General features: G+C 39.9%; 1 protein-coding gene across 5 annotated transcripts; it reads left to right on the top strand.

Annotated features, from left to right (window-relative positions):
- Window positions 1-1982: 1982 nt before the first annotated feature.
- On the top strand, window positions 1983-24326 carry mindy2 (MINDY lysine 48 deubiquitinase 2). Of its 5 annotated transcripts, none has more exons than XM_078944491.1 (10): window positions 2378-2657; window positions 2760-3398; window positions 4274-4331; window positions 6669-6733; window positions 15114-15272; window positions 16876-16978; window positions 17463-17605; window positions 18057-18230; window positions 18546-18731; window positions 19920-24326. In XM_078944491.1, the coding sequence occupies exons 1-10, from the start codon at window positions 2502-2504 to the stop codon at window positions 20106-20108; spliced, it is 1872 nt and encodes a 623-aa protein (XP_078800617.1). In that variant the 5' UTR covers window positions 2378-2501; the 3' UTR covers window positions 20109-24326. The 5 variants fall into 5 exon arrangements, with proteins under 5 accessions (XP_004067372.1, XP_078800617.1, XP_078800615.1 ...); XM_020714243.3 differs by having other exon boundaries at window positions 2379-2657; window positions 2763-3398; window positions 19917-24326; XM_011491295.4 differs by having other exon boundaries at window positions 2380-2657; window positions 19917-24326.
- The last annotated feature ends 258 nt before the right edge of the window (window positions 24327-24584 follow it).

Raw genomic sequence — 24584 nt, 5'->3', positions numbered from 1 at the left:
TGTGAATTTATGATAATATTTTTTTTTTGTGAACAATTTTTTATTGCACGATTTCAGAAAACAGTACAAAACATAACTTAAATCATCAAATAACCCTCCCCTTCCCTCCCAAGGCGGCAGCCCCCCAGGGGTTCCCCAAGACAGCCGTTAATATGAATTTGTGATAACTGATGTGAGCTAGGATTTAGAACATAGGGTTGATTGGAAGCGAATTGTTTGCTGTGGCGACCCCTAAAGGCAGCAGTCAAAAGAGGAAGAAGGACATGTGATGACAGGGAATCCTTTTTTCAATTACAGATCAGAGCTATAAGATTTGATACATTGCAACAACAAGCAGTATCAAGAAAATAAAAAATAAATACAAATAAATTGTTTATGAACCACATGATTTTTCTGATAAACGAACTCACATGGGAAATAGACAATCTCATTTGTTTTTATTATTTTACTGTCATCTTTTTATAGCATTAATTTTATTTTTTATCCCTCCCTATTTTAATTATTTTAAGAATCTTTTGTTGTTCTATACCCTCAGTGCTTTACCAATGCACAACTTTAAGGATTAACAGCAGTTTTTTGCTTTTTTACTTTCAGTGTAAATATTCGAACTAGTTTTTATTTTGTGTGTGTCTTATTACACATTCAGTGTTTCTGTTTGTCTATATTTACATACAAAGTTCCAAAATATGTCCTTTTAAAAACCTCCATACGCTTTAAACTACATGTATAACAAAATTGCATTAGTGTGAATACAAATTCCAAGAGCAGATTAGCAGAATTTGGTGCAATGCAAGACAAAAAATTGGTGGATAAGTAAGAAGACGTGGTGTTCAATCCATGACATGTCTATCATATTAAGTCGTGGTAGCTGATATGAGCGAAGATTTAGAAGATTGGGTCGACTGGATTTGATTTGTGTGCTGTAGCGACCCCTAAAGGCAGCAGCCAGAGAGGAATAAGGACACCTAATAAAAGGAACTTTTTAAATGTATTTTTTAAATCACAGATCACAGCGATGAAAAGGCAGCAACAAGCAGTATCAAGAAAATAAAGAATAATTAGAAAATAAATTGTTTATGAACCATATGAGCTGTCTAAATGAAATTAAGTCACATTGGAAATAGACATTCATTATTGCTTTTTATAGCAATAATTGTTTTTCCTCTTGTTTAATTATACTAATAAAATACTTCTCCCAGAAAGCACGTTGTGTTCCATAGTTTAAATAAAAGGGGATTTGACTTTACTCTTGACTGATTTTCTCGATCATCATAATGAAACAATGATACAGGAAATTACTATTTTGAAAGAGTCTCATTTTCTGGAGAGTAATCTATGGTACTCGCTGCCACTCATTGACTGTATAAAGGCCTGTTCACACCGGGACGAATTTCGCCGGCGATTTTCGCCGACGTTTAACGCCTCGTGACTAAACAAAGGGCACCAATGAGAGTGTGCACACCGACGCGAAAAAACGCCAGGCGTTAAAGCGTCAAAAAAAAAAAAACGCCTCGGGTTCGTTTTTTTTTTTCGACGCGTCGCGTCGAAATCTACTCGACCAATGAGAACGGCGCTTTTGCTCACGTGTCTGGAGCTTCTGAAGTTACAGTAAAACACAACTTGGGGGCGCTCAAACACAAAACTGCCTTGCTGAGCACACATACCAGCGAAGAAGATAGACGCCAAGTAGCGTCTACACAGCCGCGAAGCAATAATGACGGACATTCTAAAACATCCCCGAACCAAGCACCAGTTGGAGCTACTGGTGCTTGAAATATTCATGTTTTCTTTGTTTGATTCTGACTAGCGTGTAAATACTTGCTCTCTTCTTCTGAGTGAAAAGCGACTTTAAGAAGCGTAAAGTTGCGCAGCGCCACCTTGTGTACAGGAGTATTTCTGTTTTACATTAAGCGCCATCTAATGTCAGGGAATGAAATTGCATGTTCACTCCACTCATCGTCAGCGAAAATCGCCTGGGTGTGAACACAAAAAACGTGGCGAAAAACGCTGGCCTGGCGAATATTCGTCCCGGTGTGTACGGGCCTTTAGGGACTCAAAAATACATTGCTTGTAAAACGTGAATAGTTCAAATCCACCACGGAACGTTTGTTCACAATGGGAGGGACGCCGGGATTAGTTAACTTTGTAGGAACGCGCATGGTAATTTTTAAGTGACAGAAATACCATAATAGCAAAACTGGACGTTTTTAAAGGTACGTTTATCTATAAATACTCGCTTAATTTAAGAAGCACAAACACTGTTAAATTATTTGACTTATTAGAGATTTTCTTATCCATTTTTGAGGGTGCTGAACCCAGACTTGGGCATTGAAAAAACCGTGAGGACGTAACAGCACCACGACCGGTTATTCGACCGCCCCTTTGCTGGGCCTGAAAGCTGTTCACGCTAATGACGTCACTTGTAGAGTTGTCATGGCGTCTTTGGGACAGAAGCTACCGCTACAATTTAGCTAAAAACTGTCGACAGCCTGTATATCGAAATGGAGAAAAATGCGAGCCTGCATCGAGACACCGACGGAAGCTCTTTGTGTGCCACTATTGCGGAACAAATGGGTGACGTTACAACAGTAGGTGGAGTGAAAGGAACAGCCGACAAATACAAGAACAGCGAGGCTCCTCTCAGTACTTTGGTTGACGTGAGTTGTGGTATCAGCACCACACATGTTGGTGCGCTAAGCGCTGTTTCCAATTCTGGGAAAGCCGACGTGCCAGAAATGACCGATGTCCTTCCCATGCAGCAGCAGGACCAGAGGAAAGCCAGCAGTGCGCCTGCGAGCGGAGCGTGCTCGGGGTCTGTGGGTCTGATCAGCAATGGGATGATGGGGTTCGAGTCTGTGCTGCTGGCAGAGGACAACCAGGGAGGTGCCTCAAAGTTGGAAAGCGACAAAACAATCGAAGAGGACTGCAATTCACCAGCGGAGCCTTCAAGTTGTGGAGAAAGCGAACCAACCAAAGTTGCCAAACCCACTCAGCTGTGTCCGGACAACAATGCAACCACGGCGGGCGTGAAGTTGGGGGTGTCTGGCGATCACACCTTATCAGAAGCATTGCCTGGTGGGAGTGACCCTGAACACAGCCTCGCCGGAGAGTCTCGAAGCATAGAATCGCTCGAGTCCTTCTCCAACCTGAACTCGTGCCCCAGCTCCGACCTAAACAGCGAGGGGCTGGAGGAGCGGGGGCTCGCGTTGGCCCTGCAGAACGATTACGGAGCTGATGGGATAAAGACTTCCTGTGGAAAGGACCGAGCGGCGGGCCAGTCCATATATCACATTAAATGGATCAAGTGGCGGGAGGAGAACACGCCGGTCATCACGCAGAACGAGAATGGCCCCTGTCCGTTACTGGCAATCATGAACGTCCTGATGCTTGCAGGGAAGGTACAATCTATCATCCCTAAACTAAAACCACCACTGTGGTCTTATTATCATAACTCTGTTGTTATGACTGGATTTAACATTAAATATGAGCAGCCATCAATTTATTTCACAGTTTAGTAGGTGTAATGATTCAGTTTAACAACAATTCGATTCATTTCATGATTTGGGGTTGACAATACGAATCTATTGGTTCATTTTGAATGATCCGATTCACTGACCTAGAATTAGTCCAGGACAGCTGACTGTAGCCAAAACTTCAGCCAGTGTGACTCCGAGATAAATACATGGTACTGAACAGTGCAGGCAAAGTTTTCCAGAGTCCTGGTATTTCTTGTGAGATAATCAAGTGTAAATTAAACATGTGTACAAACATTAGACAAATCTGTTCACATTTTAGTTTCATAAAGTTCATCCCATGGTTGTTGTCCACATCAAAATAATACAAACAAAACATTATTAGAACATCTTACCACACTGTAGGGTCATGTCTTTGCTAGTGCCATCACATGTGTGTAGTCCGCTGTGATGACGCTTGGTCGTTTTTCACGTTATAGTAAAATAAACCTGCCATGCCTCAATCCAATATCGATATTTATGATTTTTTTAAACTATTTATAATGGTATAGTTTGATTCGATTAACAACTTGCCTCAGACAGATTGATCTGGTTGGATCGTAGGAATTAATAATAAAATTAGTGTCGATTAATCGTCACACCATTATAATGTAGGCTTCAGGTAGATGTTTTTTCAATATATTACATAAATATGGCTAGTCGAAAGGTTGTGTACAGTTATTGTGTGAGGCAGCGGTGCATACTGTGTTGAATAAATGTGTACCATTCAACCTCAATGGATGTTCATGCATTTCTCGCAGGTGAAGATGCCTCCCATGATGGAAATCATCACTGCAGAACAGCTAATGGAGTATCTTGGTGAGTCTTTGCATCTCCATCTCAAGAAGGCCTTTCTAGTTCTCTAAATGAGTGTACTATCTCACCTAAAGTGGAGTTTCTCGTGGTTGGCACACGTGCCACAAAACCCTTTCCCACGAAACATGAATCATTTAACTCCTTTTTGTATGGCAGGCTGCTTGTACTAAACATGAATTCAAAGCGTGGCGTTTGAGTTCCTATTTGTGTTCATGGTTGCCCATAAAAACCACTGCAGTGAAGTTTTAACATCCTGGTGAACTTTGTGTTTATGTCATTTCCAGTGAGCAGCTTCCAGAGTCAACAGGGGAATCCCCCATGAGCTAGTCTTCTGCTGCTGCAAAGGAAATAGGAGATATCTCTTCTCTATGTTTGTGTCCTGCCCCTCGTAACTAAAATTACCCTTCAGGATCAAAACATAGTGCCTTACTAGCGGCAGTTCCTCATCCTTTTAGCTCTTTGACAGCCCTTGTAGTAAAGGTGTACCTTAATTGCTAGAACTATAATATAACTTTTTGTTAGATCTTGCACTATTTGTCTTTGATGTATATTTCTTGATGAATCAAGTTTGAAACTCTGCCGAGTGCGTTCTAGTATTTCTATTTATGAGATGCACAAGCTAGTGGTAGCTCACAAAACATTTGCTGCATTGTTCTGCAAACATCTTTACAGCTTGTGTTCAGTTGAACTTCGTGTTAGAACCAATTTTCATAGGAGATGTTCAAATAAAATGTTTTTTGTTAAATATACTCTATCATTTTTTTTACATTTTTGTTAAAAACAGAAAAAGCAGGGTGGTGGTGGTGGTGGAATAAAATCGAAAAACCGAATTTGGAATGAAAAAAATCAAAGATTTTATTTTTTGGCCATATCGTCCAGCTCTAAATTACAGTAATTGTTTACTTTTTAAATTCATTACCCCCAACACTGGATTTAGAGGATGCTGATAGGTGCTGAAGTGGGTGGTGGTCATCAGTGGGCATCTCGGCGGTTTGCAGCGTAGGATCAGAGAGATGCTTAGATCAAGGGAGGGCCTGGTCGCAGATTGCAGAGACTGTGCGGTTAAGGGGAAGGAAAATGGGAAGTGAACTGTAGTAATGCGGCTCTTTCCTCATCTTGTTGACAACACAATGCTTTTAACGCACCAAGTAGCATCCACTCACACATGTATGGATCCCTTACACTCCTTGTTTTTGTCATAGTTTAGCTGTGATTTATAACAATGAGTTCTGAAAGAGTAAACCGGGAAAGTCCAGGATGAAACTATCACATTTCAAATTTATTGACAGCCACTCTTGCTGATTAGTCAAAATCTGACCAGTGGGGGTATTCCTTTTTTTGTGGAGACTCTGTGGTGAAACCATTCAGTTGACCCTGGCTGGCAATAGACCTAAAAGTGCTTGGCAGTAACATTTTTATCTGGGGTAAAAGCCTGCAAGAGGAACAGTCTGTCGGACAATGTAAACCGCCTGTAAAATAACCTTCCCTGTGTGTTAACTTACCACACCACAGAGTTACTATCATGTTCAGTCCATGAGTCTAAATTGGATTCTCTTTGTCAGTCATGAGACCGTATAGAGCAGTTGTGTCTCATAGTGAAATAGTTGACAACATTTTTTTAAGGTTAATGAAAATCACAAATCTTTATTTTATTAAAAAAATAATAATTTAAGTCTTTTTAATGTAGCTGTTTAATGTGAGACACACGTGACAGAATTCTCCTGTGTTTTCACATACCAGTGACTGGAGGTCGATGTTGTTCCTCTGAGTAAATGTCTGGAAAAAGCGCACGTTGACAGTGGAGCGCAATGCTCCCGCCTCTTCCTGCTAAATTAATCACCCTCTGGTGATTTTTTTTTTCTGTAAGTCTTATAAAGCAAATGTGTGTGCAAGACTTGTAGTCGTGGAAATAATAGTACGTTTGTCTTTGCAAAGCTTTTCATGCTATCGCTGAAGTGAACGTGAGCCGTAAACAGTTTGAGAGCCAAATGGATGAGTGTCAGATTTACTTTGTAAAAACTCACAGTGCTTAGTTGTGCCCGTGGTTAGAGAGCAGAGCACTGGATTTTGGCTGAAACACAGCAGAATGCAGACATCCGCAAGGCCGTCTGCTGTAGCCAATCAAAGCTCTCAGATGACACCACAGTGGACCGAGATCTACAGCACTGGCACAGGCTTTTCTTGATAGACGATCAATGCAAAATGCACCAGTAAGCAGTAGAAACATCTGAGAGCAGGTTACAGATTCTTTGAAAAGCTTATACTGTGGGGTGAGCTTATTTCATTGCTAATCCGTGTTTTCTTGGCGTGACTCAACATCTCTGTTTTTCTGCTCTGCAGGTGACTACATTCTGGAGACCAAACCTAAAGAGATATCAGAGGCCCAGAGGCTAAACTATGAGCAGGTAAGGCCTGCTGCATTCATTTTTAAACGGACATGTGTTTTTGCTTCTGCGTGTGTGTTTGCGCACTGCTGACTGCTAGTGGTTGATGGAGCGGAAAGCTTTTGGGACGAGTTCGCTCCTTTTTCTATTTAACTGTCTAAAGTCACAGTTGTGGAAGTTTACAGGCAGCTCTCACTCTGTCCTGTTCTGTGATCCGTTTTTGTTAATATTTGTATCCACTGTGTGTTCTTCTGAAACCTCCCAGTGTAGCTGCAAGCTCACACTAATGCTGGTTTGCAGATTTGCTTCAATGTAGCAGAGGTCAGCAGATCTTCATCATCTTAGCTTTTCTATCCTATTCCCTAAAGTTGCTTAAAGCAAGCCTTGGAGGACTGAGGGAACAACGAGAGGTCAGAAGTGTCAGATTATGTTGTTTCACATGGCAGCAAATTCTTAGAGACGCATGCATGGCTGGGTTCATCTCGGGGCTATTACTGAGGCGGTGAGTGTGTGGCTTACCATGAAAGGCACTTGGAGATGGAGCTTCATCTCCTTCTTAACATCCCCGCCGCCTGATGATGTTGTGGGAGGGGCCCTGCCTCTTCTCCTCTTGCACGGCAGCTACACCATCACATCTGTGAATGATCTGAAGCCTCATTTACTCTTCAGCGAGGAAGGCTCAAAAATGTGTTTCTACCCTAAAAGAAGTGTGCTGTAACAGGCTTCCTAAGCTGAAGCTTGGTATTTACCCTCATAAATAAATCAGTGGTGTCCTTAGAATGCATGGTTAGAGTTAAGGAGTGGTAACAGTGAGCACTGCCCTGTTATTATGAAGATCCAGTCTTAGACATTATTTTACATGTGGGCGGCGTCATGCCGCTATGCCGTCTGTTTTGGTTGGCTTACACCACATATGGAGATCACAGTGGGCAGGCATATGAGATACTAGAATATTTATCTCAAAGAAATGGTATTTTCCCCTTTAATTTGTAGGGAAAAAGCATTTTTTGTGGCTCAGTTATTTCTTTCTATTCGTAAAGAATTACAGGACATCAGACATGTTTTCCTTTTTTTTTTTAATAAATAATTTCAACTTGGTAAAACGTCACCTATCATAAAGCATAAAAATAGCAGCTGCTTTAAGCTTTTGTCACAGATTCACCCTGCAGAGACGGTGAAGAGGGAGGATCGTTTTGATCTTTTGTTTTTAGTGGATCCAGCTCGAGAGGATGATATATATCCATAATGACTAAAAAAAAGTTAGTTATTTTTCCTTTAGACCCATCTTGTTGAAGTTTGTGGCTTTTTGCTAAAATTACATTTTTCAATCTTTTTTAGCCGAGATACACTTTTTTTTCCAACAAAAATATTTACCACCAATCCAAAAAAAAAAAAACAATTTAGTAGTCTGTAGTAACACTATACAGTTGTTTTAAAAGTGTCTTAACTAAGCTTCAAAAATACGCAAAGAAAAACAGTATTTAATGATCCTTTATATTTCGGTGTGAAACCCAGGCCTGTTTGAATGAAAACAGAGCTGATATCCAGGGAATGATGACTGTTTTTTAGACCAATTAGATGAAGTTGAATAATTTCTCACAGTCCACCTGACCATCTCTTATACTGCTGAATAAAGCTGCACTAAATAATTCTTTTCTTAGCTGCTCAGATGCTGTTTTTTGAAGTACTGAGAGATCTAAAGTACAGTGTTTTAAAAACTCACTTCTTCCATAAAACTCTATTTTTTGTTAATCTATTAACACTGCTGGATTTTAATATTTGCTTTTAGAGGTATCTGGATGACTTGGAAGACAGTACTTACTCAGTTTCTATGATTTTTCAGTTGTCACTTGATTTAAAAACTTAAAATTTTCAAAACATTCAATAATTCAGCATAATTGAGCAGTGCTTTTTATATAACTGGTTCCTATGAGGTGCATAAGTGACTGAATCTGGGAACAGACTGCACAGCTTGAAATGGGGTTGAGGAGCATTAGACACGTTCAACTGAATCAAAACATCTGACATAACCGTAGAGCCAAAGCGGTTATCAAGGTCCAGTTATGACCACCACTGTGGAATCTCAGCCTTTCAAAGTAAAATCTTTTTTGGCTAGGTGAGAAGATAAGATTCTCCTGAATCAAACTCTTGGTTTCTTTTTGAAAAGTCATGTTGCACAGGCCCAGGTTTAGCCAGCCCCACTATAGGGTGCAGGTAGAATATCAGAGGGACAAGTCTGTGTGCTGAGAATTTGGGGTGTGATGTCCTTCCAAGCCCCTAAAATGCTTAGAAAACCATACTATCAATATATCAGTTCATCTATCCATATATCAGTCTTCTCCTTTCATCTATTTGATATGCCTTAAAAGCTTTTATGTTGAATGCTTTCTGACACTAGCCTCTGCATTCACCGGGCTTGGGACAGGCACAAGCAAGACACTGGTTTGTGTGTTTTTTTATGTCTATTTTTCCATTTGTCAGTCTGATCATCCTTATGTTTTTTTTTGTATTTTATTTTTTATATTATTGGGGGGGGGGGGGGGGTTGTTTGGGGGATTTTGCCGGTTGTTTTGTCGTTTTATTTCTTAGTTAGTTGCAGATTTCTGTGGGCCATCACGATTGTAAGAAACCTGTAACATGCTGTGGTTGAAAAGCTCTGGCAAACATTCCTGTAATGTAAAGTTCTAGTAAGACTTGTGTGGTTGCTTCATGTGAAGTTTCTGTGTGATGTTAAGAAAAGAAACTCCACAAGTCTCCCAACGTATCATGATCTGCCAGCAACCAGTTTATTGCAGCTTTTCTGCATACTGATACACTTGGAACAGAACGAAAGAAAGAAAGCGAGCAGCAGAAAGTCTAGACGCTCAAACTGAGCACTCAAAGTGAAAACGCTGGAAGGCCTCCAGCAGAGTTCTGTGCTAATGCTACAATGCAGAGATGCATGCAGTTCCAGGCAAGATGAAGAAGAGAGATGCAGTCATAGTTTGATTTCTGAGCACTCATCTGCTGTTGGGATCCTTAATCCTACAGTGAAGACGTGCACATCCTAATCCACGCACCTTGATGAACGAGTCGCAGGTTTTTAACCTTGAAAGCTCAGCACACCAATTACAGGGTCAGGACTGCTCACGGGGTTTGAAAATAAAGATCACCACTTCAGTCATTCAAGAAAAAAATCTTTCTAGAAGCAATGATTGTTTTAACCACTGGAGTCAGAATGAACAATAAATCACAGGAAACCCTGAAGAAGTCCCACATCTACCAGTTTTGGAGAGTTCAAATATCAGTGGACTTGGCTCTCTGGGTTTAGCTGGGAGCCATTCTTAATGACAGAATGAAATTCTAGCAGAGGTTGAGAGGCATCCGGCAAAGCAGCCTCTGTGGTTCAATGCATGGACCGCACTGCTTCTTTCACTGGTTTCTGAGGTGTGGGAGGTGCACGTGATTAAAAAAAAAAAAAAAAAAGGTGCATTCAAAGGCAGGTTTGCTATCAGATCGTCTCGTAATTATATATCCATTCATTCATTTATTTTTGTTCCTTTCATGAAAACTGTTGAATGCCAAATCTGTTTACGGGATTTTTGTACAACTGAAAATTTTCATGATTGAAAAGGAGCAGAAGTGAAGAATACAATTCTTATTATTATCTGCCCCCTTTTAAACATTGCATAATTTCTACATTTCTCACACCATCACCTGTGCTCAGATTTCACCATGTACAGTCCAAATGAACACATATTTAGTAAATAAATTCCATTCCTTAGCACTTATATTCCAAACATTCCATTCAACAGTCAAGTTTGTACAGTCTAATTGTTTTGTTTTATACATCCGTTTAAATTGAAATATATTTTGACTACCTTGTAACTAATTCTCCTGTGAATTCCACATTTTTACCCCTCTATAGACACACTCTTTTGCTTTAGTGTTGTTCCAGCAAACTGTTGTTTGAAATTAAATCTTCTATGATTTTCATCTCCTGTAGTAAAAATAAAAGGCTTTTGTTAGTCTTCTGGTAAATATCTGTTTCTAGCTTTAAACATAACTAATAAGATCTGCAATTCAATTACATTTTTAAGTTTTAATAAATCTGACTTAATGAAAAGTTCATTTGTATGATGTCTAAATGTAGCTTTGTGAAAAATTTGAATTGCTCTCTTTTGTAATAAAATTAAGGGCATTATATTAGTTTCATATGTATTTCCCAACACTTCAATATAATATGTAAAGTAAGGTAAAACCAATATGACATGTGCATAATATGACATGGTAAAATATTTTTGGATTTGTTCAAAACAAAAAGGCTCTTGGCTACCGGTACTTTATTTTTCACATAAAATATGAGATTTCCATGTTAATTTGTTATCCAACATAACCTCTTAAATTTTTAATTCAGACACTTGTTTTATATTTATGTTGTTAATGGATAAAGTCACTTGTTTTTTTTCTTTATGACCAAATACCATAATCTTTGTTTTTGTTTGATTCAAAGATAATTTATTGTAATCAAACCACATTTTAAGTTTTATCATTTCCTTTTCAATACTATAAGATAAGGTTTTCAGATTAACCCCTGAACAGAAAAAGTTAGTGTCATCTGCAAATAAAGCAAATTGTAACAACTTAGAAATATCATGAATATCATTTATGTATATAATAGAGTTTAGGTACTGTAATTGAGCCTTGTGGAAGTCCACAAATAATATTCATGTGATCAGACTTATTACCTCCAAACTGCGCATATTGTTGTCTGTTTTGTAAATAACTGCTGAGCCAGTTTAGGGCGATTCCTCTAACCCCGTATATATAAAATTTAGAAATCAAGATAGAATTATCTATGGGGTATATAATTAATGTACAGGATTTTATAAATAGAATAAAAAACTTTTTTCTGCCTGTATATACTGTACTTGTTTTAAAGCTCCAACTTGTATATCATAATGTGAAAAAAAACGATGTAAAATTTCTAAATTATCTTTTAATTTAGAAAAAAGGCAAAGAGAACGTTGATATTTCTCATTGGACTTCAGGTTCTATCTGTTTGAATGCTGGATGTAAGTTACACACTTTTCCAATAGTATATTTTCCACAGTACCATACATGCAGGTCATGGATCTAAATTTTAGGATTTAAAAGGCCGGTTTTTAAATTGAAAGAAATTAATTTTTCCAGTTGCGACATACTTTTGTACGACGGAGTATTAGGGCCACCAAAAAAAAAAAAATTAGAGCCACCAAAAAAAAAAAAGTAAAATTACGAGATTTTATCTCGTAAATTTAGGAGATAAAAACTCGTAAATTTAGGAGATAAAAACTCGTAAATTTAGGGGAAAAAAAGTCGTATTTTTACTCCGTCGTACTTTTGGGATCAATTTGCTTTTATATTCAGGATGTTCTCAAGGTCTTCAGCAGATTAAGATCTGATACTGTCATAATACAGTAATGTCCTAATGGATTGTTCCTATTTCAACGGCCCAGATTGCTGTAATGCGCATAAATTGAAGTTTAGCATTATTTTCCTGGTTTAAGAGACAACTTCACTGGAAAAAGAAATGACTTCCGGTGGCACCATATTGTAACGTCCCAGCTGGTACGTCACTTGCAGAGGGGGAGTTAGAGCTAAGCTACCAACTATCTGGCTGAGTGGAGACCTGTCTATGCCCCATACACCGCACAACCCCAAACAGTCTCAGAGAGGGTAGACAGATGAGCAGATTACTCTGATTACCTTTGGCATCAAAGCTCATATATTAGAGTACACACACAAACGGCGTACAACATGAGTGTCACTTCCCTCAACAGCTTTCTCACTCGGTCCATGACTGACTGCAGCTGCAGCTTCTGCTGTACAGGGTGGGCTGTCTGGTGTGTGCTGAGACTTGAGTACGCTGGTTCCTACGCCCTGCTTTGTGAGTCTTTTTGCTGTAGGTTTGGTTGAACCAGAGTGGCACAATCTGTGGAGGTGAGCCCTCGACATCTCGATTTGTGCCCCCCATCGGCTTAGTAAATCCAGCCCCAGGATGCAGCCCTCCTGGATGTCAGCCAGCCAATATTCATGCTCACATTTCTGGTTTCCAGCCACCACCATAACACTCTTTCTCCCAGCTAGCCGGGTTTGCTCACCCGTTATTGTCAAAAGTTCTGTCTCAGTAGGGGCCCAGCCAGCATAGTCAGACACTGTCCCCCTGTATAGCAGGCTAATAGTTGCTCCAGTGTCAACCATTGCCCTACAGTGATAATCCCCAACACTGCACTCCACAAACAGTCCCTGTGATGTCTCACAGGGTCCCACCACTGGACAGAGGAGTGTCTGTTGACAGGATGAGGGTTCCCGTACAGCCTCGCCCCGCTTTTGTTTCCCGCCCAACTGCTCATGCCTCTGGATGCTGGGGCCAAATAGTCCCTGGCTAAGTGCCCCCGGTCCCTGCAGCGGTGGCAACGCAACTCCCGGGGTGCACGTCGCCTTGGGGGAGCAGGTTCTGCTCGACTAGCTGCTAGTTACAAGACTGGTTCTCCACCATGATCCACACTAGCTGCTGGAACCAGAGCACGGTGTAGTAGAAGTCTGCTAGCTGCACCACCTGGCTGAAGTAACTCATCTGCAGTCATCTGGCGCAGATGTTCTGGAGCAAGTTCTGTGAGGAAAGCATGGAGGCTTAGTTGCTCCACTGCTGCAGGTCGAAAGAGCTGCGTATCGGCTTTGAAGGTCCCTAGGCGTTCATGATTTCCACGGCACAGAGACTCCAGCTGCTCTCGGTTACATTTTGCTAAAACCCGCTCTCCAAAGCGTCGCTCCAATGCTGCTGTTAAAATCCGACAGGTCTCATTGCTCCCCAGAAGAGAGGTCCAGCAGTACTTGAAGTGCCAAAGCTAGGTGGGTAACAGTCTCTCCAGGGCTCCAACCCCCATAGGCGTCCGCCAGGTTGACCTGAGCCAGCTATGGTTCCACTGGTGTTATGTCATCATATTGAGGAAGTTTGATAAGTGTGCGTGCTATCATCACTGGCTGTTGAACAGACTGCTGTGGACGGGTCATCACCGGCATTGTGACCAGACTTGCTGGGACTGGCTGCAGATGAAGGCGTGTACTCGTGCCCTGATGGAGATGGTTGGCCTTTGCTCTCATTTGTCCCAAGTTGTCTCCAGGCATTCGGACTTGTTTGCCGTCTCTCGCTCCATGGTGTAACAACACCGTCTTTGATATCCCACTTCTGACACCGATGTAACAACCCAGATGGTACATAATTTGCAGAGGGCTAAGCCCACTGATACCCACTGATGTAGAGCTGAGCTACCAACTATCTGGCTGAGTTGGAGAGATGTTGGGGCCCCATACACTGCACAGTCCCTAACAGTCTCAAAGAGGGTGTGATAGTCAGATAAGATAAGTACTCAATCTCCTTTCTAGCATCAGAGCCCATTCTCTTAAGCACATATGCGACATGATGGTCACTTCCCTCAACAGCTTTCTCACTCATGGTGCAGGATTTCACATTTCCCAGGAGTCTTAGTGGCCCCAGGTCACCACACTATGTTGCTCTAAAAGCTGGTGCTTTAAGCACTACAATTTTTGATTTGATTAACTGCCAATTAGTAAGATGCTGGATTTAAAACCTTATGTTTATACCAGATGGATATACATGTCCTCCGTTTTTAAGTGTTTCTTTATTAAAAGACAGTTTATGTTTTCCCTTAAAAGCATTTATTCTCTGTAAATGCTCCAAGTAAACGGACATTTACAAATGTCCTTTAGGTGTTGCTTTTTACAGGGTAATTTTTTTTCTTCTAAATTTCTTTGATCCCATTAATTTTGAATTAAACAAAGTGTGTTGTATCTGTCTGCAGGTAAAACAGCAAAAAGGTTCCTCTCAACCTCTTTTTTTCAGCTTTTTTTTTTGCCTTTGTTGCATTTGTTGTGTTGGTACAGTGTTTGCATTTTCATGGTTTTCCTTTCCTTCACAGTGTCAGAGTTCTGCTAATCCACAGCAGCTGTTGTGAGTTTGTTTTGCTACAGGGATTTGTCAGGAGGGAGTGTTATATGAAAATGTCAGTGCATGCCTTCCTCTCTAATTTGGATGTAAAGCTTTTTTCTTTAAAGGGTAAAGTTGTAAAGTTGAACTTTTCAACTGCTGCAAGTAAACAGTGAAACTAGTTGACTGAGTTATCCATAGAGGTGAATAGAGTTTGAGTTCTTTGCCACTTTAAACACAGAATTATTCTCTCAATCACAGAAAATATAGCGTTTTCTGTTTAATTTTGTACCCCGAACATACACTTCAGCATAGTTAGACCTGCTCAAATGAGCAGTTATACAGGTGAAAGGTAGAGTGTGTGCAGCCATGTTTTCCAGATTGTTCCTCCTAAAGCTGACTTGTATGTGCATTGTTTTTCTTTTCTCCAAGAACATGAGTGATGCCATGGCAGTGCTACATAAGCTGCAGACGGGTCTGGATGTTAACGTGAAGTTCACGGGCGTGCGGGTCTTTGAGTACACCCCCGAATGCATCGTCTTTGATCTGCTTGACATCCCTCTTTATCACGGCTGGCTTGTTGACCCTCAGGTGAGATGGCTGTGATTTCTTCCCTGTGAAACACAACTTTATGTTCACTGCCAAATATGCTCAAATATTGTAAAAAAATGTAAATATGCAGATTTTCTTCTTCTTTTAAAAAGAAAAAAGGACACAAAGTGTGTTCCAAGTGTTTTTTAAAGACCCACTCTGATCATTTCTTCATCTATTGTCAGAGTATCCCCAGTGGTCTTTCAATTATGGTTATGCTGTTTTAGGCAAAACCCAAAAAACCTGTGTCGCTCTCTAGGACATAGCTTCTGCAGAGCGCCAGCAGTTCCTCTGCGTCACAATTACAAACTTTTTCCAACAGATTTTTTTTTGTATGCTCCTGATTCACAACTATTTCAATAAAGAAATACTCAGAAATGCAATTGGAAGCTTAATTTTCTTCATACATGTCTCAAGTCATCAGAAAAATGTTAAAACATGAAACATTTAAACATGTTAAAACACGAAACATTTAAACACGTTAAAACACGAAACATTTAAACATGTTAAAACACAATTTTCCTCAAAGTGGATCTTTAAGTCTCTAATGAAAAGTCCAGTTCCACTGTGCCCTAATGAAAGTTTAAGTGAGGGTTTTATGATCACAGTGGACCCAATAGGAACTGGGTTATGCCACCAGAACCAGTGATAAGCCAATAGCATGCATTTACTGAATGTGGACTGACACAAATGGTGCCAACTCCGCTTTTGTCAGACTTTAACAGAGACGTTTGATGTCAGATGTCAAATAATAAACATTCACAAGTCTGATACCTCAGGTTCATGGCCTTCCGAGGGCTAGTTTCAAGTAAACTTCTGTCAAGTGGGACAGTTCAAGTCACAGTTTATGTCGCACATTCAAAATCAAAGAAGTAAAACAACATTGTGAGTCTCAGGAAGAAAGTTGGTTATTAGTCAGGCATGAAATGATGATTCTATAGATAAACTAAAACACAATGTGCCAAAATGGTAGAACAATAGCTGGTATTAACTCTCTATTAAGTCGTTGTACTAATGTACAATGACTTACCGTAATACTAATGTTTTTGTGAACTATATGAATGCATTTGGCAAGAATTTATAAAAGTATTTATTGAAAATAGATTTGTTAGATTTATTTTTTAAGATACTATTGGAAATATGCTTCTTTAAGGACATTCAGTTTCAGGAAAAAGCTCTCAACCGCAGGAGTTAGTGAAGAATGTGAGCATAGCAGGCTCAAACTGGTTGTTATCCAGTCTTCCTTCATCAGTTTGCTCGCCATTAGAGTCTAATGTTACACCAAGCATCCCTAAAATAAAAACCAGTATGTTTGGATTCCTCATGGGTCACAATGACCAATTTTACTTAAAAAAAAAAAAAGTTTATATACTTTATATTTTTTTAGCACTGACAGATTAATGTCAGATCAATTAGGGGGAATCAGGGACACGTCTCAGCTACAGTTGCTGGATGTCCCAAAGCTTGTAGAAGTAAGCAAGTTTGACTTGTGGGGTTTTTTCCTGCTTCAAGCTTGTAAAAATCCATATTAGCCTAAAATAAATCAGTCACCCAAACATTAGGCAATTGTTCTTTCTCACAGTGCTTTATCTTCTGTTTGCAGATGCAGGACATTGTAAAAGCGGTGGGCAACTGCAGCTACAACCAGCTGGTGGAGAAGATAATATCCTGCAAACAGTCGGACAACAGTGAACTGGCAGGAGAGGGTGAGAGCTTAAATTTCAGGGCATCTAAAATAAGCAAGGTATAACTGAATGACATGTTCTTGTAGCATTTTTGTCAGGATTGAGAACATGTATAAAGAAAATTAAAACTGCTTTTCTGAGTATTTCTTTATTCAGAAAACTTTTTGATCATTTAGTGTTTTTCATGTCTAAACTTCTGGTTAGGCCAAATTTATTGAAAGGTCAATTTTTAGTTCTAAGAAAACTAATCTTCTCAGAGCTTGGTAAAGGATCTGCCAGGTATTTAGAAAAAGAAAACTTTATTTCACCTTCTTGGCATCAGAAGTTACAAAATACTAAAGAATAAACCATTTATTATTATAATTTTATACTTTTATGATCTCTGCTTCACACAAAGTCAGAAGACGCACCTTAAGATTTTGAAGACATATCACTCATTTCCAAATGTTTTTATTGTGGCAAAAAAAAATGTCAGATTGGTATTTTCTTTTTCTTTTTTCTTTAGGTATCGTGGCTGAGCAGTTTCTGAGCAGCACAGCCACTCAGCTGACGTACCACGGCTTGTGTGAGCTCACATCCACTGTCCAGGAGGGAGAGCTCTGTGTCTTTTTCAGGAATAACCACTTCAGCACTATGATCAAACACAAGGTACCCACCAAACACGTGGATAATCTATTCACAGAAACAAGGATCACTACCTCAGGAGCTTGTCAGATTAGTTCCAACCCTCATATGAGTTTGTCACAGTGATCTAAAAGGATTTGGGGTATAAACACTTGTCCAACCAGTTTGGGATGAGGATCGGGAAGATCCTTCATCTTTTGAAAGAAGTTATGTACAATTATTATTTTTTAGCAGATTTGGGGTCTTTCATAAAGTTAGATGTGTTATAACTGCTCCCAGTTTTCAACTTGTTTTTTTTTTTAAAGACTTTCAAAGACTTTTTCTGTAAAATAAAAATAAAAAATCAAACCATCAAAACCTGTGACTCACCTTTGTCAGTAGAAGTTTTCATGTTGAATATCACATCCTTGATGAGACTAAAACACGACAGATTGTATTCATGTGCAATAAAAAAGGACATTTCATTTTTTTTCAGGGCCAGCTGTACCTTCTGGTTACAGACCAGGGATTCCTGACAGAGGAGAAGGTTGTTTGGGAGAGTCTGCACAATGTTGATGGAGATGGAAACTTCTGTGATTCGGAGTTCCGGTTACGGCCTCCCTCCGATCCAGAGACTGTATACCACGGCCAGCAGGATCAGATAGATCAGGTCTGAGCACTGTACAGACAAGACTAGCAGAACCAGAAATATTATCCTGAGAGTTTCCAATAAAACATTGGCCTTTTAAGGAAGTCTGTACTCCATAAAAATAATTTCTAAACCCCTAATGTAATAAGTTCTAAAGAAATGTTTCTGGGTTGCAGCCTAAACTTCATGGAGCACATCCACATGATACACAGGTTTTTTTGACTCAGTTGCTAAAAAACAGTCCAGTTAAGAACTGCAAATTGAAATCCAATGAAGTCAACTTTGTCAAATGAGCTTTGAACACCTCAATCTCATTGCCATTCGTGATGTTTTCAGGACTATCTGATGGCGCTGTCGCTACAGCAGGAGCAGCAAAGCCAGGACCTGCAGTGGGAGCAGCTTCCTGAAGCCATCAGTGACCTCGACCTGGCAAAAAAGCTACAAGAAGAGGAGGACCGGCGAGCCTCGCAGTTCTATCAGGAGCAGGAACAGGAGCAGGCTGCAGCTGCTGGACATGCACAGGTAGCAAGGATGGGACAGATGGTTTTTTTGTTGTTTTGTTTTTGAAGCAAAGCTTAGATCGTTGAAGAACAGATTTTGCAATCCTATAGAACAAAGGTGAAAATCTAATTTATGTTCTCCAGAAGCAACTGGGCTTGTAAATGACCAAAGCCAGACTTTATTAAGTTTGGAACAGCGATGTTGCTATGAGGAACAGGCACAGGTGTAATTACGTTGGAGAGTTTGGGAGGGGTCAAGTACCTCTGCGCTTGACAAAGGCCCCCCATGTTAGGCCCACAGGAGCACCGTTTCGACACCTTTTTTTTTTTTAAATAACATTTAAACTTCAGTTTAAATTAGTAGTGCTTGTTATGATCTCTGAAATGAAGACTAAAGTTTGCTGAAGAGAAAAAAAAAAGCATTGTTGCCAGAACAAGAATGTGTGTGAGATTTGTAAAAAAGAAAAGAAACTGTGAAAACTGAAGCCTCCAACTCTGTGCACGCGGCCGTTCCATTATCCTGTGATAAATCGTGCAATTAATAAAAGAAAAACTTTGTTTAAATGTTTACTAGCAGTTTTTAAAGCAAAGAAAAATGGGTCATTCTGCAAGACAAGAACAAGACAAGATGGGAGAGTGCATCAAAAATAACATAAAACAAGTTTTACTCTGCCAACAATTAAAGGTCACAACAGATTGCAGAGTGCAACCCCAAACAAAATATTGTATGCCATGTGAGATGTGGTCATATTTAAAACTGCATCTAAATCTTGTATTCATTTGAAAATGTCTAATTTTATTTTTCAAGGTACATGTTTTCCTCATTTGTTGACGTGTCATACACATACTTGTGTGTTACGCCTCTTCATCAGATACACGCCTTTAAAAGACTCATAATCCAGACGAATCTCTGTAGAGGAGACCAGATTAAGAGTCAGGATTACAGTGCTGAGATCTTGATCCTCAAAAGCAGTGATGGATGAAAAACAAGCAAGTGTAGGGTTGTCAAAACACAAAAGTCCCTGTAAAACAGGCACATCATGACCGTCTGGTTGAAAAAAAAATGGGACTAAACAGCTTCTCAGCACACAGTTCTGATGTGGAAACAACCAACAATTTGCAGCTTGTTTTAACCAAAACCTCCAGTGTGTTAGAGAAAGAATGTGTCCATATTTGAACTTTGACGTTGTCTGTCTTGTTTACACAGCAGGGCCAACAGGAGCCTCTGGAGGGAGGGGCCACGCAGAGAGGAAGTGCGGCAGCAGCTGGAGCAGCAGTCAGTGGGGCAAATGCAGCAGCAGCAGCTGGAAACACATCCAGCCCCGGAAAACAGTCGACGAGCGGGGAGCGAAAAGCCAAGAAGGAGTCAAAAGACAAAGACAAGTGTGTTATTTTGTAACGTACAGCTCGCGCACTTGCGTTTTGTCCTCATCTGTGTGAAAGGAGACAGCAGTCGCTTTCTCCATGGACTGCACACATCTCACAGCTGCTACTCAATCGCAAAAGGAGGTGATTGAGGAGAAAGGTGACTAACAGGATTGGCTTCTTTTCTTCCCTCCCCCTCAAACCACTGGTGCCTGCTGTCCTCTTTCCTCAGTGGGAAACGGGACATCAGAGGAAGGGACACTGCAGAAACAACTACTACCCCTGATCTTTCATAAAATAGGCCAAACTTTGTTACAACTCGCACAGTGCACTATATTTGTGAGTGGGGTCAAATTTCTCTGGGGTGCTGTGTTTTATAGCGCAGGGGGAAGTAGAATTCTTTTTCAACAAAAAAAGGAAGGAAAAAAAATACAATAATTGAAGTTTTCATTGTCGCAGATTATAAGCTCCTGCATTTCCATCAACCTTTTAAGGTTTAGAAAAATCTTGTTTAGTTCTCAGTTCTGCCATGACTCATGTTTATTTATCAGTGACAACACGTAGCTTTATAAAAAAAAATATTTTTAGTTTGGAGAAGGGATTTCTTTCTTAAATTTCCCGTCTGTTGGAAATCAGTGTACACTACATGCTAAGAGTTAATACAAGATAGCTGCCACACACTGTAGCTGTGACCAACTGAGCTAATCACAGCTAGCCCTGTTCAGATTTGCCTTACCGATGTATAGCAGTATTGTATAATGCTCTGTCTGAATGTGAACGCGTGCTAGTTTTCATGTGTGGTGTGATGTATGCCGGATGTGATGGTGTACGTCGTCTCATTTGTTGTGCATTCTAGGTGCAACGCGTTTCAGTTTGGAAATAGCCAAATGCTTTGTGCTTTACAAGTTCAGCTTCACAGACATCTGATGTCTTTTATTTTTGTGGATCCATCTCTCAAATATTCTGTTTCTTTGAGTTTTTTTAAAAACATTTTTTTCTGAAACATAAGCTCTGTGTGTCTGATGGCGCTCACTTTAGTATTAATGATAGTTAAGAAGGCCCTTCTCGTTCTCACAGCCTCTACTAGCTGCTGCTTGCATTTCTGCTTGCTTGAGCTCCTGTCTTCTATAATTTCCTCTGCAAAAGGAAGTTACAGAAAAAATTCTGCAACGAGAGGATCTTGTGGATCTTTGTCGAGAAGTAATAACCTTTATTGTGAAGGTGTCATGAGAGCAGTCGGTCTTAGAAAGCCTCTGAGGAGGCACCATTGAGAAATTGTATCATTTGACTCCACCAAGATCATTGAAATAATAAATAGTAAGTGTTCCATTATTCAAAAAGACTCTATAATCAGAGTTCACTGCCAAGATCTTTTCTTTCTGTTGTCACACATCTTTGTGCTGAGTGGTGGTGATGATGATGGGGTGTCATGGAGTTCATGATTCAGAAAAAAGCCATTGCTTAAGAGCAACTAAAATTCACAAAATGTAGCCATGCATAGTATTATTAGATGTATTAATAAGTTGTGCACTCCAAACCTGCACTGGATTCTATCTCTCTCTTGCATCTTCGTCCTTGCATCTTCATCAAGATATTTCAGATCCCATTGCAAAGCAGAGGACCTTCCACAAACGGAGTTCCTCTAGGCGTTGTCGAGCTTCACCCGAAAAACGGAGTAGCAGAAAGTTAATTTCAGAAGTTGGGAGGCATCACCTTCAAGCTAGCATTTCCCTTCAGCATCCAGCACGGTGTACATATTGACCTCACGCCTTGTGTTTTTGCTTGTGCCATTATCGTACCATGAGGCTGCCTCTGGAGACACTTTCCACACATTCCAGCTGGATGCCTTGACTCATGCTCTCTGTAGATGACGTGCAGTGCTCATAAAGCGGTTTTGCATTATTTTTGATTAGTCAGGCAGCACACAGCACTCTTTAGGAGATATTTCTCATGCATTCAGTGATAAGCGAAGGCCAGGCTTCGTGGATTTGTCGCTTTTCGTTTGTGTTTTCTTTGTACATTCATTTCTGCATGTTTTACATGGCATAGAAGAAACAGGCGTAACAAACGGAGACAATCCATACATTTTTCAACACTAGACTGACTCTCAGGCCTTTTGTAAAGGGACAGATTCTTGTGTCTTTTTCAGATGCTTTTTATTGGCACAGTTTATAGGCCTGCAGTCCTTTTCGTAGTCATACTTTTTGGAAATCTAGATGGATATATGTATAAAAAACAAACTTTTACACTTCGAAAAAACTTAACGCTACATTATTAAAGACCTTATTTTTCACTAAAGATTCAAGGCAAGGCAAGTTTATTTGTATAGCACAATTCGTCCAGAAAATAATTCAAAGTGCTTCACAAAACAGGAAAATGCATTAAAATCCCAATATATAACAGTGCAAAGATTAAAAACATACATAGTTGTAATAAAATTTACTTTAAAAGAAAGGAAAGAGAAAAGAAAATGAAAAAAGGTGTCGATAAGGACCTTTCAGTTATATACACGGCTAAATAGGAATGTTTTGAGTCTAGATTTGAACCTTAACACAGAAGAGGCCTGTCTCACAACCTCAGGGAGACTGTTCCCGCTTTAAGCTGCATAAGTCTGAAACGCTGATTCCCCTTGTTTAGTCCTGACTCTGGGCATCAACAGGAGGCCGGTCCCTGAAGTCTTAAGAGTCCGAGATGGTTCATATGGCACTAATATGTCAGAGATGTACTTAGGTGCAAGGCCATGGGGAGACTTGTAAACAAGCAGAGCTGTTTTAAAGTCTATTCTTTGAGCTACAGGAAGCCAGTGCAGAGACCTGAGCACAGGACTGATGAGATGGGACTTCCTGGTTCTAGTCAGGACTCGAGCAGCAGCGTTCTGGATGTACTGAAGCTGTTTTCCAGCTCGTTTGGGGAGGCAATGAGCAGGCGTTACAGTAATCTAACCTGCTGTAGACAAATGCATGAATAAGTATCTCCAGGTATGGCTTTGAAACTGTTTTTGATTTTGGCAATACTTTTTAGATGGTAAAATGCTGCTGATGTTACCGACTTGATATGGCTGTTAAAGTTCAGGTCAGAGTCCATGATTACCCCCAAGTTTCTGACTTGATTTGAAGCTTTTAGAGACAGAGAGTGAAGGTAACTGCTGATACTTTCTCTTTGTTTCTGTGGACCAAAGACGATGCGATGACTTCAGTCTTGTCTGAGTTAAGCTGGAGAAAGCTGTTTTGTTGGATGCAATGACTGAGTGAATCCACTGGCCCTCATATTCACCTGCTGTCAGTGACGCATAGATCTGAGCATCGTCTGCGTAGTTGTGATATGTTATGACTGCGAATTCACTGACCTGGTGGCAGCATGTAGAGGTTGAACAAAAGGGGTCCCAGGATGATCACAGTTCAAGGCCATGCAGTCTGAGACACAACTCCCAATTTCAATAAAATATTTCCTGTTTTCTAGATAGGACTTGAACCAACTCATTGCCTCTCTTTGATGTGTAGGAGTGATCTTTCTGGGCAGCATTAAGGATTTTGATAATTATATGCACTTTTCAACCTCATAGCAGTTTTTGATACAGCTTCAAGAAAATAAAAGAGCTCTGTATATTGGTGGAGTTTTTTTGTTATTTTTGCCTCATTAAATACACATATATATATATAAAACATTCCAGTACAAGTTTAATAAAGACACTTAAGTTAGTTTGTATATTTTACGTTGTTTGTAGGAGCTTTCAGTAGTGTTGTAGTGACATCATGACCCACTTTTCTTCCTCTTTTTAAATGTATGACTGCATTGGTTCAATGTTCTTTCACTACTTTGGCAGATTTCTCCCATTTTGTTTAAAAATAATTGTTTTTGTTTCAAACACATTTGCTTCTCGCCCGATCCCTGTGACGAAGTGATCAGAAAGCTGTCGTGTTGTTTTTGGTGTCTCAAAGTGGTTTCTTTGTAAAAGTGATGGTCAGGTAGATTCTGTAAAGTCTCTTGATTGAGGTGAGGTGGTTGTTGGAACATGGAGGTCCTGTCATTGGTTCTGCACTGTTACATTGATATGCACTAACGGAGAAAGACACATACCTCATTTTCTACAGGAAGTCCGGAAGCTAAAAGTGCAACAGAAGATTTGGGGGAAAAGTCTCTAATGTGTTGGTTGTAACTGCTTGAAAGATGAAAAAACAATTGTGGTTTATAAAAGAAGGGAAGGCCTATTTAAATGTTTTGCTTTAATTAAATTAATTTGTGTTTCATTTAATTGAACTTGCTGCAATTTAATGAAAGTACACCCTAAAGATAAAAAAAAAAATGTTCAAGGTTCCAACATATGAATGAAACTACATTTTTCTTTAGATTATTTCAAGATAGGAGTGGTAGATTGAAGAGAGGCATAATAACAAAACAAATTTGGTACTTAAATCATAGAAACAAATATATGTAGCGTCTCTTCTTCTAACCCAAGTTATTCCAAAAAAAACTGTTCACATCACAGAGAAACAGTTTTCAGACACATCCA

This window comes from Oryzias latipes, chromosome 3 (assembly GCF_053564925.1).
Source record: "Oryzias latipes strain Hd-rR chromosome 3, Olatipes_Hd-rR_3.1".
Taxonomy (NCBI): domain Eukaryota; kingdom Metazoa; phylum Chordata; class Actinopteri; order Beloniformes; family Adrianichthyidae; genus Oryzias; species Oryzias latipes.
Note: the sequence above shows the minus strand (reverse complement) of the source record. Positions and strands in the feature narration are given on the sequence as shown.

Bases quoted from the DNA above. Each gene is read 5' to 3' on its own strand.
- mindy2 (XM_004067324.5), top strand. From the start codon at position 2,502: ATGGAGAAAAATGCGAGCCTGCATCGAGACACCGACGGAAGCTCTTTG. The intron at 16,979-17,462 runs GTGAGAGCTTAA...TTTTTTCTTTAG, and splicing joins CAGTGAACTGGCAGGAGAGG to GTATCGTGGCTGAGCAGTTT. The intron at 18,732-19,916 runs GTAGCAAGGATG...TTGTTTACACAG, and splicing joins CAGCTGCTGGACATGCACAG to CAGGGCCAACAGGAGCCTCT.